The sequence below is a fragment of the Malus domestica genome, chromosome 10 (assembly GCF_042453785.1).
Source record: "Malus domestica chromosome 10, GDT2T_hap1".
In the NCBI taxonomy this organism is placed as follows: Eukaryota; Viridiplantae; Streptophyta; class Magnoliopsida; order Rosales; family Rosaceae; genus Malus; species Malus domestica.
In genome coordinates, this window is record NC_091670.1 from 37,501,416 (window position 1) to 37,519,096 (window position 17,681).

The 17,681-nt window shown below is 40.0% G+C and overlaps 2 protein-coding genes and 1 pseudogene across 2 annotated transcripts; 1 reads left to right on the forward strand and 2 right to left on the reverse strand.

Moving 5' to 3' along the window:
- The first annotated feature begins 7,464 nt into the window (after nt 1-7,464).
- LOC139188706 (uncharacterized) lies at nt 7,465-7,902 on the forward strand. The gene has a single exon (XM_070806388.1). The coding sequence runs from the start codon at nt 7,465-7,467 to the stop codon at nt 7,900-7,902; it is 438 nt and encodes a 145-aa protein (XP_070662489.1).
- A 597-nt stretch (nt 7,903-8,499) lies between these two features.
- LOC108174293 (nuclear intron maturase 1, mitochondrial-like) lies at nt 8,500-13,353 on the reverse strand (annotated as a pseudogene).
- Nucleotides 13,354-15,525: 2,172 nt separating this feature from the next.
- On the reverse strand, nt 15,526-15,996 carry LOC103446247 (uncharacterized). The gene has a single exon (XM_008385336.4). The coding sequence runs from the start codon at nt 15,994-15,996 to the stop codon at nt 15,526-15,528; it is 471 nt and encodes a 156-aa protein (XP_008383558.2).
- Between the last annotated feature and the right edge of the window lie 1,685 nt (nt 15,997-17,681).

The window sequence follows — 17,681 nt, forward strand, 5'->3', positions numbered from 1 at the left end:
ATGTTGCGTGTGGAAGATGGTGCCTCTTCGGAATCCGGAGAGTGGTGTCTCTTCGATTTTTGAACCAACGACCATGTTGCCATTTCTTTTATAAGAGCACCAATTGTGTGCAAGAAGTACATTCAGAAAGTTATTGCTTGTAGGAATTTTCCCCTTACTTCAGAGATTTATTACATCTCATTTCTCCTTCATCATTTCTGAGAATGTCTGGCCCATCCGACCGTCGTTTTGACTTAAACTTTGGTGAAGAGGCAACCATGCCTTCTCAAGACAACATATGGCACACATCCTTCTTATCCCTTACTGGTCTTCTTACCGTTGAGGATTCCGTGATGAAGAATGATATGACCGCTGCGGTGGTGGTCAGGAACCTTCTCACTCTCAAAGATAACAGACTACTTTCCAAACGGTCTGATGAGTTGGCTGTTAAGGATTCTCTGGCTCTCAGTGTTCAGTGTGCAGGTTTTGTGTCTAATATGGCCCAACGCCTATTTGCTCAAACCTACCAAGTTGAATCATTGGCGGCTGAAGTGATAAGCCTCAAACAGGATATCAGATAGCTTAAGCATGAGAATAAACAGTTGCATAGGCTCGCACATAACTATGCTACAAACATGAAGAGGAAGCTCGACCAGCTGCAGGAATCTGATTGTCAGATTTTACTTGATCATCAGAGGTTTGTGGGTTTGTTCTAAAGGCATTTATTGCCTTCATCTTTTGGGACCGTACCGCGTAATGAATCTCCAAATAATCAATCTTCGGTGCCTCCTCCTTTTGGGGTTCTGCCTAGTACTGAAGCTCCGAATAATCACCCTCTGGTGCCTCCTCTTTCCGGGGCTCTGCCGACTGCTGAGACTTTTTCTGAGCAACCTTTGTGAAGGCTCCCTCTTGTTTGTTTATTTTGATTCATGTATATGTACATATTTGTAACTTATCGGAGATATCAATAAACAAGCTTTGCTTCATTTCAACGTATTGTGTTAAATACACCAAGGCCTTCTTCACTAAGTTCTTTGAATTTTTCCTTTTTTGAAGCTTGTATGTTAAAGCTTTGTGAGTGAAGCATGTAGGTTGAGGTAGTGCTCCCTTAATTTTTCGAGTGAGGAAAACTTCTATTTTGGAGACTTGAAAAATCCAAGTCACTGAGTGGTCGTGAGACTTCCGAGTATCAAGGTGCAGTAGCATATGGTAGGAGTCCCCCAAGTCTCCGGTCGAGAGAGTTGACGAATGAGGCATTTCCTTTCTAAGTGGTAGCCCAAAACTCATTCTTCATATATATTTGTTATGAAAGTTGTTAGGCCCAAAGAAGAGGAGGCCTAGGCTTTTTTTTTTCTTTTTTGAATTTTCGAATTTTTGAATTTTCAAATTTCCGAAAGAAAAATATATATATATATATATATTTTAGGTGAAACTTTGGTGTTGAAGCTTTCTAGGTGAAGCTTTGAGATTGAAGCTTTGTTGGGTACCATGAATTGATTTTGCTTCACACTATCTTGATCAATATAGTGTGAAGCTTTTGTGTTGAAGCTTTGTAGGTGAAGCTTTTGTGGGTGAAGCTTTTGTGGTGGGTGAAGCTTTTGTAGTGGGGGAAACTTTTGTGGGTGAAGCTTTTGTTGGGGAAGCTTTTGTGGTGGGTGAAGCTTTTGTTGGTGAAGCTTTTGTAGGTGAAGCTATTGTGGGTAAAGCTTTTGTAGGTGAAGCTTTGAAGTTGAAGCTTTGTAGGTGAAGCTTTGGAGTTGAAGCTTTTGTTGGGTACCATGAATTGATTTTGCTTCACACTATCTTGATCAAGATAGTGTGAAGCTTTTGAGAATTTGTAGTTGTCCTCCATTGATGAAGCTTTTGTTGGTGAAGCTTTGAAGTTGAAGCTTTTGTTGGTGAAGCTTTTATGGGTTTAGCTTTTGTTGGGTACCATGAATTGATTTTGCTTCACACTATCTTGATTAAGATAGTGTGAAGTTTTTTAGAATTTGTAGTTGTCCTCCATTGATGAAGCTTTTGTTGGTGAAGTTTTTGTGGTGAAGCTTTGTTGGGTACCATGAATTGATTTTGATTCACACTATCTTGATCAAGATAGTGTGAAGCTTTTGAGAATTTGTAGTTGTCCTCCATTGATGAAACTTTTGTTGGTGAAGCTTTGTTAGGTACAACGAATTGATTTTGCTTCACACTATCTTGATCAAGATAATGTGAAACTTTTGAGAATTTGTAGTTATCCTCCATTGATGAAGTTTTGTTGAATTTCCCTTTTTTTTTTTTTGTTTTTTTTTTTTTGGGAAACGAGAAATTTGAAAATGTGGGAGAGACAACATATACAAATTTTGCTTCTATACTGTTAAGCAAGAGATTGTGATGCAAGCCACACCTTGTAGTAGTCGAAGGTTTGGATGAACCATATAAATTGAATTTGCTTCGAACAATCTTGAATTTACTTCGAATGTTTGAGAATTGTAGTTACCCTCCATTGATTAAGCTTTTGTTGGCACTATAAATTGGTTTTGATTCACACTGTCTTGATCAAAAGTATGTGAAGCTTTTGAGAATAGTGGTTGAACTCCTTTGATGAAGCTTTTGTTGGCACCATAAATTGGTTTTGCTTCACACTGTCTTGATCAAGAGTGTGTGAAGCTTTTGAGAATTGTAGTTAAACTCCTTTGATGAAGCTTTTGTTGGCACCATAAATTGGTTTTGCTTCACACTATTTTGATCAAGAGTGTGTGAAGCTTTCTACGAGTTGTAGTGTTTGCATTGTTACAGATGAGAAATGTTTGAAGCAGATGCAAGAGGGCTGAATAGCTTGATCTTCGTATGTCATGCACTGAAGTTGTTGTTGGCTTGCAATAAGACTTTGTTGGTGACTATAACTCTTGTTGGGCATAAGTGCTCCCCTAGTTGAGTTGTCAAGCTTGAGGGTTTTTGATTATTTGTGAATGCTAGGAGTTCACATGTACAAGTTGTACTACTCATCTTCTGGTAGGTGGAATGAATGGTGAGTTGCTTTCATCACTTGGTTGGTGGTACGAATGTGAGTTCCTTCATCACCTTTCATCACATTTCATCACCTAGTTGATGGCACGAGGATGAGTTCATTCTTCCCTTGGTTGGTGGCATGAATGGCAAGTTGCCAAATGATATTAGAGTACGGGTTGTACATTTCATCACCTGGTTGATGGCATGAAGGAGAGTACGGGTTGTACATTTCATCACCTGGTTGGTGGCATGAAGGAGAGTACGGGTTGTACATTTCATCACCTGATTGGTGGCATGAAGATGAGTTCCTTCTTCACCTGGTTGGTGGCATGAGTGGCAAGTTGCCAAATGATATTAGAGTACGGGTTGTACATTTCATCACCTAGTTGGTGGTATGAAGGAGAGTACGGGTTATACATTTCATCACCTAGTTGGTGGCATGAATGAGAGTACGGGTTGTACATTTCATCACCTGGTTGGTGGCATAAAGATGAGTTTCTTCTTCACCTGGTTGGTGGCATGAGTGGCAAGTTGCCAAATGATATTAGAGTACGGGTTGTACATTTCATCACCTGGTTGGTGGCATGAAGGAGAGTACGGGTTGTACATTTCATCACCTAGTTGGTGGCATGAAGATGAGTTCCTTATTCACCTGGTTGGTGGATGAATGGCAAGTTGCCAAATGATATTAGAGTACGGGTTGTACATTTCATCACCTGGTTGGTGGCATGAAAGAGAGTACGGGTTGTACATTTCATCACCTGGTTGGTGGCATGAAGATGAGTTCCTTATTCACCTGGTTGGTGGATGAGTGGCAAGTTGCCAAATGATATTAGAGTACGGGTTGTACATTTCATCACCTGGTTGGTGGCATGAAGGAGAGTACGGGTTGTACATTTCATCACCTGGTTGGTGGCATGAATGGCAAGTTGCCAAATGATATTAGAGTACGGATTATACATTTCATCATCTAGTTGGTGGCATGAAGGAGAGTACGGGTTGTACATTTCATCACCTGGTTGGTGGCATGAAGATGAGTTCCTTCTTCACCTTTCATCACCTGGTTGGTGAGAATAAGGGCAAGGTGTCGAGGCACATTGTAGCAAGTGTCGAAGACACAAAGTATGTTGAACCCTTTCGAATCACAATTGGCTTATGTATGGATATGTTGGAATGTATGATGTTTATGTACGAATGTGTTGGAATGTATGATGTTTATGTATGAATGTGTTGGAATGTATAATGTTTATGTTGATTGATATGAGTGATGCTTATGAATGTTTTGCTATGCATGAAGGGATATATGCTTTTGATATGTGAACCATGTTGGTTGTAACACTTAGTATCACATACTTTGTGTCAAAGTACGCATGTTGAAGATTTGAGTTAGAGTATAAGGGTAGGTCAGCGTAGACCAAGTGTTCCAGTGCTAAGAACGCAAAAGACTCAGAAGAAGTTGTCTGAATTCCCTCTTTTTTAAATATTTGCCGTATGGCTTGTGTGATAAAAGATCTCAAGCGGTTGATAGTCGAAACATTTGTAATGTGTATGTCTTCTTATAATAGTATTTCCTTCAGTACCTAGTCCTCCACTTTGAAAGAGTGAGGCTTGGCCCCATAGTTATAATAGTCGACAGTACGTTCACCCCTGGTTGTCTTGATACGAACTTTTATCCCTCTTGTTGTGATGAGCTTGTTGAGAGTAAAAATCATTTCTCTTACCAAGAGACATATACGTTTGGTGACTTAGCGAGTAGCTAAATGAGGCAGGAGATGATGCAATGGGTGTCTGAATAGCCAATATCTCCTCACTTGGTAGAACTTGACTTCCACTTCCTATTTGTTGATAGGGATTAACCATATGGGGGTTCCCTTGGTATGTCCTTGCTTCGACGGAAACGTAGTTGTAAGCATATGCTATCACCTCAGAGTAAGTCTTCCAAGTGTTGGCATTGATCATGTAATTGAAGAAACAATCACGTAGGTCTGCCGTGGAGGCCTTGAGGACGGTCTTGTCATCTACCTCAGCGCAGCGAGAATACTCATGGCTGAAGCGACCGGCATACTCTTGTAACGACTCGTCCGGCTTTTGATGAATAGTGTATAAGTCATATGCAGAATGCAAGTGATGGATCTGGAAGATGTGTTGAGAGACAAACAATTTCCTCAATTCCTCAAATGAGTCTATTGTCTCAGGTGAAAAACGGCAATACAGTTTAGAGCTCCGCCAGAGAGAGTGGAGGGGAAGAGAAGACATCGTTCTTCGTCGGTGTGCATCCGATATGCCATGGTGGACTCAAAGAGGTTAAGGTGTTCAATTGGGTCTTCCTTTCTAGTATAGAGTTGTAAACCAAGCTTTTGTTTTGTCTTAGCTTGAAGGGGGTGTTGAGGATCTTTCTTGTGAGAGGGCAATGCCTAAGTTGGTTCCAGTCAGGTATCTCAGCCTGACGTTCGACCTTCAACTTGTTTATTTCCTCAAAAAGCTGTAGGACAAGAGGGTCCTGAATGGAATCATGTACCACTGGAATTTTCTTTCGTAAGTCTCCATCGCCTCTTGGAAGTAGGAAAGTTTGAGCAACGGCGTGTGGTTTTTTCTTAAACTCGTCGTATTGACTTCTAGGGCGAGTCTGTCAGAATACATCAAAGTCTCATGTACCTTCATGTTCCTCTAGAACCTGTTGTTCATTCCCTAGATTGGCAGCGGGCCTAGGTCGTGGGAGGGGACCGAGTCTTTCAGAAACCCTTGGGTCATTGATCTTCAAGCATATGTGGAGGGGATTCTCTCGACGTTGCTTTAAGAAGTTTCGGCAATCACGATAAACGTCTTTCGATCATTCCAACCCTTCTGCAAGGAGGTGTCTTCCTCCACTTCTCCTGCTTCGGGTCGAAGCATCTGGGTTAAGAGAAGTCTCATGTTGATCAATGTTTTGATGATTAGCTCGCTCCTCATCAAGGATACCCATGTCAAAGGGTGGTGACCCTCCGTGTTGGGGAGTACCCAGATGATGGTTGAAGTCCATAGAGGCAACGAGCTCGCGTGTTTGAGTACGCCTAGTTTCGTGGAGCGTCTCAAAGAGCTTCTCATACTGCTCCTGGAGGACCTCATTCTTCATTGCTATCTTATTGTTCTGAGCTTCTAGCTCATCAACTTTAGCTTGAAGAACAACATTTTTTCCTTCATTCTTTCGTTTGCTTCGCACTAGGTGCAAGAGGGGTGTCATTCTGTGTGCTGTGGCTTCCTTCGCTCCCCATGTTGGAGAGGGATGCCTGGTCAAAAGAGAGTGTACGAATGGTGGAAACCAGCTTGGCAAAGCTGAAGAGAGTGGGAATAAGTGTCGTTCCCATAGACGGCATCAAATGTTGATGCACAAAATCAGTGAGGACTTTGGTACAACAGAAAGTGTTAAGTTTGTGACCTTTGCTAGATTGCTCCGGTCACTAGTGTGGATAAGTATGTAAATAGATAGAGATAGGGAAGCAAACACAAGATGTACGTGGTTCACCCAGATTGGCTACGTCTACGGAGTAGAAGAGTTCTCATTAATTGTGAAGAGTTTACACAAGTACATAGGTTTAAACTCTCCTTTTGTGTGTACTAGTGAATGATTTAGTACAAATGATATTAGGATATTGTGAGAGAATGATCTCTATTTATAGAAGAGAGTTTCTTTCATTCTGACATTAACATGTGTTGTGTTGTGATTGGCTTCTGATGTTGACACGTGTCGTGTTGTGATTGGCTTCTAATGTCGACATGTGTCGCGCTGTGATTGGCCTCCTGGTTGGAGGGAAACTCTTCTGGGTCTTTGACGGTATAACGTCGACCGGTGCTCAGTAGTTTCGGGATTGGTCAAGTATGGTACAAACACAATATATCTATAAACTATCTTTCATGATATTTAAATTCAGTACCTCGTTAAACAAATCAGTAGAGCTTGAGTGTTACTAAACTTATGTGACATTACTTCAAAACAAAGTATATATCACATTACCATAATGCAGTACTCACAGTAAAAAAAATTTAAAGAAAAAAGTTACATTTTTGTTTTGTAATTTGTATGAAATCGCATATACATATATATATGCGATCAGATAGAAGTTAAAAAATATGGTATAAATAGATGATAAGGGTAGTATTTCTCATATTTCTATCGTTTCGCCTAAAAAATCACTTTTTTTTAAGACATTGATATTTTTACACTAAAGGGAGGGGAAATTCGGCTAAACCACACAATTGGCAGTCTAATTTGATATCGAATTCGTTATCCATGATATTCGAACCTAAGACATCTCACTTTCAAGTGAAAAAAAAATATCACCAGAACATAGTACTGAGTGACAACTAAAAAAAATCACTTATATACGAAAGCAAACTATAGCCAATCCTACTATGACCCTCCATCCCATGCATGCAAATTCTTATTAGCCAGAAACATCAATCCATCTGAATTTCCATTCTCTCTCTCTCTCTCTCTCTCTCTCTCTCAATACACAAATGTCAGCCCAACAAATCGCGAGCCACATAGAAGACGCCGAGATCTACCACGGCGAGGCCCTGTGCAGGCAGAAGTCCCGCGAGCTGCTCGACAAAATGTGCCTACCACGTGGCCTCCTTCCCTTGGACGACGTCGTCGAGTTTGGCTACAACCACACCTCCGGCTTCGTCTGGCTCAAGCAGAAGAAGAGAAAAGAGCACCGCTTCCGCGCCATTTCCAAAACGGTGTCGTATGACACGGAGGTGATGGGGTTCGTGGAGGAGCACCGGATGCGGCGGCTCTCCGGGGTCAAAAGCAAAGAGCTTCTGATTTGGGTCTCCATTTCGGATATCTACGTGGACCCTAATTCGGATCTGGATAAGATCACGTTCGCTAACGGTACCGGATTGTCTAGGTCGTTCCCCGCCACGGCGTTTGGGCTTGAAGGAGAAGAGTAAAACGGCGACGGTGACGGGAGAAAATTAAAGCTTTTAATTACGAGATTGAATAAATTTTCTTTTTTTTTTAGTTTCATTTTATTTGTGTATGTATGATTTTTGTGTAAGGCCAACTAGGATAACCAACCACAATATGATTATCAAATTAAATTATGTTCTCACATGTTTTGTTTGGTATTAGTTGATCAAATGAATTTGTTTAAGGATGCGTTCGATGAGAAATTCTTTGTGCAAGATGTCATCATGTCAATGCTTTAAAAAAATTATGCTTCTGAAATTCAAAAGCCTCCACCCACTTTGAAGTTTGAGCTGATTTCACTTGGTTGTGTCTTAATATCGTATATATAGTCGTAATTAGATAAGATTTTCTTAACATCTACTCAGTTTTCTTCAACTTTCGATTTTAGGGTATAGAATGATCGTCATTCATGAGAGATTTTTTAGTATGTCGAGAACACGGACCGGTACACCAAGTGTCATAGTACAAGTGGTTGGAGATTTTTTTTTTCCAGTTTCCAACTATTTGTATTATGACACTTGGTGTACCAAGTCGTGTTCCCATCACATTGAAAAATTTCTCGTCATTCAAAGTACTGATTTTAAGTTTAAAATAACAAAATCATAGTATATAACCACTTTCCAAGAAAGTAGCAAGCTACATTTAGAGTTAGGTTTCTGTAACTTCGGCGGCAAGCAACTTGCAGCCACAGCTTTGCATACATTATAAATCCAATCCTGCACTCAATTTCCTCCCACCACCAGCTCTTGATCCTTCCCAAACAATTCCATTCTTCGACACTAATCGAAAGTCATCGAAACAACGTTGAGATTTACCACGGTGAATCTGTGTGCAAGCAAAAGCTCCGTGAGCTGCTGGAGGAACTCGCTTTGCCCAAAGACCTCTTTAGAGCAGACATCGATGAGATGGGCTACCACCGGCCCTCAGGCTTTGTGCGGCTGAAGCAGAGGAAGAAGAGTGAGCAAAAATTGAAGGCCACCAGCAAGACCATCGTTTACAACGCTGAGCTCACAATGCTTGGTTGAGAAAGGTGGGATTAAGCAGCTCAAGGGTTGGACCGCTAAGGAAACCAATGGCCTGAGCGGAACATGCCCAGCTTTGGCATTTGAGGACAAAGATAATAAGGATAACTGAGGGTGATCCGATAGACAAGCACTTGAGTCTTTGCTTTTACTACTCAGGTCTTCAGGAAAGTCTTAAGTTTTAACATAAATATAATAAAGTCTGGTGTTATCAGCTTGTGCTGGATTATATATTGCTCCTCACCCAATAAGTTCGTCTTTGATGAATCAATTCCTTATACTTTGTGAAGGACGAAAGAATAAACCCCTGGTGTTGGCTCTTACAGAAAAATTGCATCAATTTACAATGCATATCCGATGTACGCAGACTTCTGACAGGAACAGTTGATAAATCCTCCTTTCTCGATCCATTTGTTCAACTGTAAACCTTACTTCAACAATAACTTCAACAACGAATCCGCAGAATCATCTCATTAAACTTCACTCGAGTCCTCAATGACTGGTGGCTTGAATCAGAGAACTAAATTTTATTGTGGAAATGATTTCTTGCTAAGCAAACCACACGAAGGAAAATCATTGAAGGAAACTTGGTCCATAATCCATATCATCACTTCTGACATTTGTACTGAAAGCTGGTCCTTTCCTGCTTTTTTTCACCTTCAATCGTGCATAGTCCTTCGGTCCAGCAACAATTAAAAGCAGCTTGGCTCAGAAAGAAGTATAACATTGGAAAGTTGACATCCTTTCATGAAACGGACACTATAAGCATTCCAAGCAGTCCAGCAACAATTTAAAAGCAGCTTGACTCAGAAAGAATTGGAAAGTTGACATCCTTTCATGAAACGGACACTATAAGCATTCCACGCAGGTGCCCTACCCTGTTCAACTCTCGATCAAGTTTCATTTTCCATTCTCTAATAGAATGAATCATGAGGCACAATCTTTTCTTGTTTCTCTTTCTTCACTAAGCTTATAGTTCAAAACCCCAAGGGTTTTGAAATCCCACAGAATTTCAGATATCTCATCTTGAGGCAAAATTAAACCATCTCGTTTAATTGATCTATGCAAGGCACAAAAGAATTTTGGGTCTTCAAGTCTGATGTAGTCACGCAAGAGCCGCTCATGATCGGGGACCCAATTTCTAGGAAATGGGGAGTAATCACAAGATGGAATCAGAGACATGTGTGAGAACCGAACACCTTCAATTGCATCAACAAGTCCCACCCTCAATAGATCAGAATATTCAGGCGCAGAATTGTTGCTGCTCTCCCTCAGTGGACGACTGAGATCGCGTGAAGCTATTGCATACACCTTGGCTCGTGATTTTAGTCTATACCTTGCAGCGTACAGTTTGGCCAAAGAGCTACGTATAACATAGGCGCAAAACCCAACGACTTTCTTGCGATTATCAGCATACTTGTACCAATCAGCCATGGTCTCTAACAATTTATTCCTCTGGGAATTGGTATGAGCTTGACCAGAGTAAAGCATTGGAGTGCAGGGCAGTGGCTCAGGATCTTTATCGCCCTTAACAAACTCAAGCCGCCTGAATTGGCGAATACATTGTTGTAAGCTAGCAGTAACCGAAAGCAGAGTCCCTGCACCTTTTTGGCTCACAACATTGCCTCCAGTGGCCGTGTAACTAAGCGTGGGGTGTATAACCCTGCGGGAAATTATATGGTCTAAGAAATGAATTCCCCTAGTTATGTGCTCAATCTCCACCTTGGAGTTATCCAACCTTATCCCAAATCTTCTCTCACAAAACTCGATTATTTGCTTACGAATATCCACTGCATCCTCTCTGGGCCCTCGAATACCAATCAAGAAATGACCCCCGTATCGTATATAATCCATTTTTCCAGTTTTCTCATTCCCACTAGAAGGAACAAACTCGGGCCAAGACGGGTTATGACAACCATCGTTTATCGAAGTTTTCCAAATAGAATCGAGACTAGATGGCCTAATAAACTCAACTATCTTATCTTCTATAACTTGATCCAATTCATTAAGACAAACATTAGCAAGTAAAGGACTCAAAATTTCACAATGTCCATAAGAAGGTACCTTAGCAGCCTCTTCAGGTGCAAAATTGAAAACGTTCTCAGCCAATACGGTCCGGCTTCGGCTCCTTGTCGTTCAAAATCGTCTTCTTCTTAGCCGCTTCTTTCTGTTCTTCGGCCATTCCTCATCACCATCACTCCTTTTTCAATTCGGTGCTTCGACAGCCGATTGGATCAAACCCAATATTTTCCGGTCCCTCACGGCCTGCTCTAAGCACCCCATTACGTAATTCCTATCCACATTGTAAAAAATCTCACTGATATCTCCTTCAGAAACCACAAGTACCCGGCGAAGTTGCTCCGGATGGTCCGAATAACCGTGTGGGCATTCCTTCCGGGTCGAAAAGCGTGGGACTTTGGCGAAAACCAGGCCCCGAAAACAGGCTCCAATATCATCAAAAGGACCTCCTGAACGACCCGGTCTTGGAAGCAGGGCTCGTCGGCCTCGAGCATAGCCCGGAGTTTACGCTTAGATACCATCTCTTTGCTGGGTTTGTCATTGGGGCTTCGAATGTACTGCTGGGTCTTCTTGTTCCAGGAGAAACTCCCCCGAACAACGGCGTTTCGGAGCGAGAGGAGGTCATGGAGGACGCGGGAGTGGATGGCGCTGCGGGGCGGGAACGTGCCGGTCACGTGGGCGCAGGAGCGCTGGTAGGCCAATACCCAGAGGCCGAATTTGGAGAGGAAGCCGGTGAGGTTGGGGAAGAGAATGCCTTGACCCACAGAGAAGAGCAGATTTCGATTGGGTCTTGCTTGAGGAGCGAGTACGGGTCTTGCTGGTCTAGCTTTGACGGCGGTGGCTTGGGCGACGGCGGCGGGGTGGAGAGCGACCATGAGAGAGAGCGAGTGAGGGCTTCGAGGATTGGGGACTAGTGGCACTGCAGGTGTTTGATGGAAGTTCTCACTGACAGTTTTTTTGTTGGGTTGAAGATGGTACAAGCCATAGTCTGGATTTGGATGGTTTTGGACCGTTGGTACTTGGTACTTGGTCTGGGCTTTTTGAGATTGCAGGCACTTAGTCTGAGCTTCTTTTGGGCCTTGAGCTTGACTTATTATTGGATTGGGTCATATTTTTAAGCCGGGTCAGGCCGTCGGAGTTCTTTAGAGGGTGGCCCAAACATTTCCTGGCTTTATGCGGTTTGCAATCCAATATGCATTTTTTTTTAAATGACCAACTGGTGCCACGTAAGCTCACCCTATTGGGAGACCGAAAAGATTCACAAAAGCATTTAACTTTCTCCTAACCATCATCGTGTGATTCACATGCTTTTGATTTCATATGAGTTAATACATGAGTCATAATAATTTCAATACGCATGTGTATAGTAAGCGCATTGAAAGCCCGTGACTAAAATACTTTTAATACTCATTCCAGATAAGTAAACATGCGATAGGTGAACAATTCATTTTGCGAGGGTTATAAGGGATTATAAGACGAATGAAACTTATCTGTTTCAATCCTGTTATTTTGTGGAGACTAAGACCATCTCCAATGGTGACCTAAAACCTAAAAATATTTAGCCCATAAAATTTAGGTTTTAGCCCAGAAATAGTTTTTCTACTCTAATCCTTCTGGCCTAAAATTTTAGCTCGAGATTATCAAATAATGAATTAAGGCTATTTTTTTAAAAAATTAATTTTAAAAAAAATTATGTAGACTATCCTAAATAAATTTTATGAACATTTTAACCTAAAAATATTTAAATTCCGATAATTTTTGAAAAATCACTAGATCAATACATGAAAATCATGATAACCACATAAACTTAATACAAATGACAATTAATAAACCACATAAACTAAAAAATTAAAAAATTAAAAATTAATAAACCACATAAACTTAATACAATTGAAAACTCATAAACTATATAAACTTAATAATGATATCCACCATCTTGACTTGGGTGATTGTCTTGAGATGAATCATCATCTTGAAATATACTCATTGTGGCATTCTTTCGTAAAATGTCATTTTGTTTACCACGTAAGTATTTCTTCCTCTCTGGAGTGTATTTGTCGAGGTCCTTCATCATCAAATTAATTTCGAACCTTTCGTGCTCCCTATCCCCTTCTTCCTTCATGGCCAAACACATTTGGGCCGATTCTTCTTGGCGACGGCATTGGTTTTCGTTCATTCTTGCCATTTCGCTAGCAAATTGTGCACGTATCGGATCTTAGGACTTCCTTTTTCTCTTTGCTTCCTTTTGCTTATCTCTACCCGAGGGCCTTGCAAAAGAAGTTGGGTTCATTTGTTCGACACCTTCATTGTCGGCAAAATTCACACCTTCATTGACATCATTTGGGGGTGGGGCTTCACTATGAAATAATCTTCCACGTTGTTGGTTTGCATCGGTTCCCCACCTCAGACAATCTTTGAGGATGTTCCAAGCATGATGCAACTTAAAAGCTTGATTTTTTGGTGTAGTTCTTGTCTTGTAAATTGTCATTGCTTTGTCACCCTATGCAACAAATACATAAAAACAATTAGTTTCAAAACATTATTATGTACATGACCAAGAAAATATCAACGAAGAAACTCACAATTTATGAGGCGCCCCTTCCACTAGGCATGTCAACCATGACTCTCTTCCCTTCCACAAAGTGCACGCTTTGTTGATAATTTTCCACCGATCATAAACATCACCAACTTCCCTTTGACCGGCATTGGAGTTTTCATGGAACTTATCAACGATTTTACCCCACAAAACCTTTCTATTTTGATTCGTGCCGATGACACCATCTTCGCTAATAGTAATCCATGCCAAACATAAAGCAATATATTCGTCAAAGGTCCAATTACAACCTCTAACATGCTCTTTTGCCATCTTGAAAAAATTTGGAAATGAGAAGAAATGGTAGAAAGACAAATTGGAAGAATTGTAAGAGAAAAGTGAGTTTTGTGTGGATGTTTGAACAAATACATAGGTATTTATAGAGTTTTTGTTGAATTTTAAGTTAAATAATTTTTTTAGCCGTTGGATTTAAATTTGGACCGTTAGATCTTTTTTTTTTACCATTAGATTTAATTATATTCGATCTAAGCCGTTGAATTCAATAAATATATAAATATAAAACTAAAAAAAAAATTGAACGTGCACCGTTGGATTAACCAACGGTCCAATTACACTGGCCGTTGGATGAAGAAAAGTAGTCGTTGGGCTACAATGTACATGACACGCTGAGGTTGACAACCCACGTGGGGTGGGCCTCAGCTGGAAATTGTTGGGCGCATGACGCGCGTTTAGCGTTTGGGTTTTTAAGGTGTGGGCTTCACAGCCCACTTTTCACTCTCACCCGTGGGTCCTATTTTATTTTGTGGGCTAAATTGTGGTTGGTATTTGCCTTCCTTTTAGGTTTTAAGTTTTAGGTTTGGTTTAGGTTTTGGGTTGGAGTGGGTTTTGGGAGGGGGGAAGGAGAATTTTAGGTTATAAGCCACCATTGGAGATGGTCTAAAAGGGATAAATTTAGCACAACCTATAAGATCCCATGTAAATTAAGTAAACCTTCAGTCTACTTCCTAACTCTAAAACTATTTTCAATTCAAGCACACAAAAAAGTAGAAAGAGACAAGGCCAACACGTGAACCAAAAAACAAGGGAATTTTGTATCCTATATACGTATAGATTAGCACGCATGAACATTGACATATTGCAAAAGAAAGAGAGCCCGTACCATTCTATGCATGGAGTACACGTTACGAAAACTTCAACAACCCTCTTTTGTATGGGGAGAAATGTGCCCCCTCATAGGCTCATACGATGCAAATTCACATGCCCTCTTCCTATTTTCCGGCGGCTTAAATTCTCACACTCACTCACAAAGCACCAGCACCAGCACCTCATTGACTTGCTGTATAATCTAGGAGAAATCAAACATGCCCAAATCTGTGTATATATCTCAAAAAGTAACAGACATCTCAGCTACATTATGTCTCAACATGCACAACACAATTAATTATTAATTATTAAGAGGAGAAAGTTGAGTACAGTATGGATTTCTTTTTTCTTTTTTAGGGGAAAAAGTTCTAAAGTTTCAATACACAACAAGAAAATTGATGGAACTTGCCAATTAACTTAATTTGTTAACGCACTTAAGTACAGAAACTGAAATTGAGAAATTTGGAATCGCAGTATTGTTTTCCACCCTAACTCTAGTTACCAAAAGTGTGTTTTACCCTCGAAATGACGACATAAACACATATTTTCTGATATTTTTCTTGATATATATCAATATATATATATATATATCAATGTTGTAACTTCTGTTATGATATATCGTTTATTACACGGCTAACAAAAAAGTGTTTACAATTGATCATGCGCCACCTGAATCTGCAAACCCTAGCGCTTCCATAAAAAAGGCGGGTGAAAGATCCGAAACAAAATTCACCAAGAAATTCATATAAAAGTAGAAAACCAACAGAAGATGAAAGAAAAAGTAGTACGCCGCTCCATCGATCTCCGTCATTTGTTTCATCATCCACGTACGTGCGCGGAACAAACTGAAACAGCGAGCGGGTAGTTTAGGGTTTTGCAGAAGTGGGAGCGAGGTCGCAGAAGAAAGCGACGGAGTTGGGGTACGCATTCTGGCAAGGCGACGAACCGGAAGGCGGAATGAAACCCTTGGGCAGCATCACCGAGAACGGCCGCGTTTTGAAGTCTTTCTTGGCCGTCGTCTTCTTTCTCTTCTTATTCCTGTTCTTCTTGTGCCGCATCCTTCTGTGCTTCTTGATCTGTTCTTGTTTGTCCAGTTCAAACGGCGGCGTGTTCTTGATGTAGAACACTCGGTATTGGGGCGTGGGGGCGGTGGGTACGGCGGCTGGTGGGGACTGGTGTTGGATTTCGTGGGGTTTTGGTGAGGTGGAGGTAGAGGGCGGAAAAGGAGGGGGTGCGGAGGAGGAGAGGGCGGAAAAGGAGGGGGTGCGGAGGAGGAGAAGGAAGAGGAAGGTGCAGATCATGCAGTTGAAGGTGATTTGACTGTTACAGAAACCCATGAGAGAGTTGAGAAGAATTGGGTTTTTGGTGCTTTAGTGCACTTATGGTGAAGAAAAATGAAATTTGGAATTTGATATTGCGGTTGAGAATTTGAGAGGTGTGTAAATCCCAAGAAAGCTTACACTATATGTAACCAACACCTGGGTTCTAAGAAATAAAAGGTACGAAGTTCTCAAAAAAAAAAAAAATAAAATAAAAGGAACGATCATCAAACCAAGTAATGGGATATATCAGACATTTTAAGATTTTTTTCGTTTTTTGTTTAGGGTTATATTGGTTGTGGGTATTGATTAGATTCTTGAACCCATTTACAAAACTCCATTTTTTGAATGAGGTATTTTGATATGGGTCAAAAGTAACTAAAAATTAGATATATTTCAAAAGTTAAAAGTCACTAAACATTTGACCTATTTCAAAAGTAGATCTATAAAATTGGACCTATTTCAAATCTTCCCTTTTTGAATTCATTAGCAAGCTTTATGGGGGTGTATTCAATTGAGAATTTGAGAGACTTTAATAGATTTTTATGGAGTTTAATTGATTTGTAGAGATTCCATATAAAATTTTGATTCAATTCCCTCGAAATCTCATGAAAAATCTCTCAAATTCTCTCTATTTCCTCAACTTTCTCAAATTCTTTAAAATCAATTTCTAATTTAATACCTAGAATGTTATAAACTTCTTTAAAATCCTAATTGAATACACCTAGATTTCTAAGGATTTTAATAAACTATCCTTAAATTTTAATTGAATATATCTTGAATTTTAGATAATTACTTAAAATCCTTATTGAATACCTCTAGATTCATTAAAAGAATTAAAATCACCCAAAATCCCAATTGAATAGTTTGCGTTTTAGGGAAGATTGGTTACTCTCATAAACAGTGGCAGGGTATACACACAATTTCAAGTCAGAAGAATTTACACGTGACACCTAACTGTCAGTTGCTACCTATATAGATTTACGAATTTACAAATCGCGTATCAACGAACCGCTTGCATGACTTGAACTTTAGTGGGGTGACTTACAAGACATAAACCCTACCAATTGACCCGACCCTCGTTGGCAATTCATTAGCTGTTTTTGGCTTTAACAAAACAACAATATAAACTACCAAGAAGATAATTCGAGTTCAGGTGTAAGAGACGAGAAGTTTTTTAATATGTGAGAAACACGGGTTGGTGCACTAAGTGGTATAATACAATTTGTTGGAAACTTTAAAAAAAATCCAACTAATTGTATTATTACACTTTGATGTACTAAGCCATATTCTCGACAGACTGAAACATCTCTCTGACAAGTAGACATACTATTTTTTTTAAATGGTAATGCTTGGGAGACCATCTATTAAAATTATATTTTATAAATCACATGACGTAATTGGTAATGATTGAATTATTAATTAACGTGCTTATTTTCGATTGATAAAACATCACATATTTTACAAATTTATTAAAAAAAAAGGAAAACTAATGAAAAGGGCTTGAAAACTTTGAGTTTTAATGATAAGGACAAAATAAAGGGTAAAGTGAATAGTACCAGGATTGATTTTTTAGTGTAAAAATGTGGTTTTTCGTTAAAGTGAACAGTACCGGGTGCTTTTCGTTAAAGTTCCCTAAAAAAAAATTGATTTTCCTAACTATCCTTTTTAAAAAGGGAAACTAATGAAAATAACTTAACAAT

Bases quoted from the DNA above. Each gene is read 5' to 3' on its own strand.
- LOC139188706 (XM_070806388.1), top strand. From the start codon at position 7,465: ATGTCAGCCCAACAAATCGCGAGCCACATAGAAGACGCCGAGATCTAC.
- LOC103446247 (XM_008385336.4), bottom strand. From the start codon at position 15,996: ATGGGTTTCTGTAACAGTCAAATCACCTTCAACTGCATGATCTGCACC.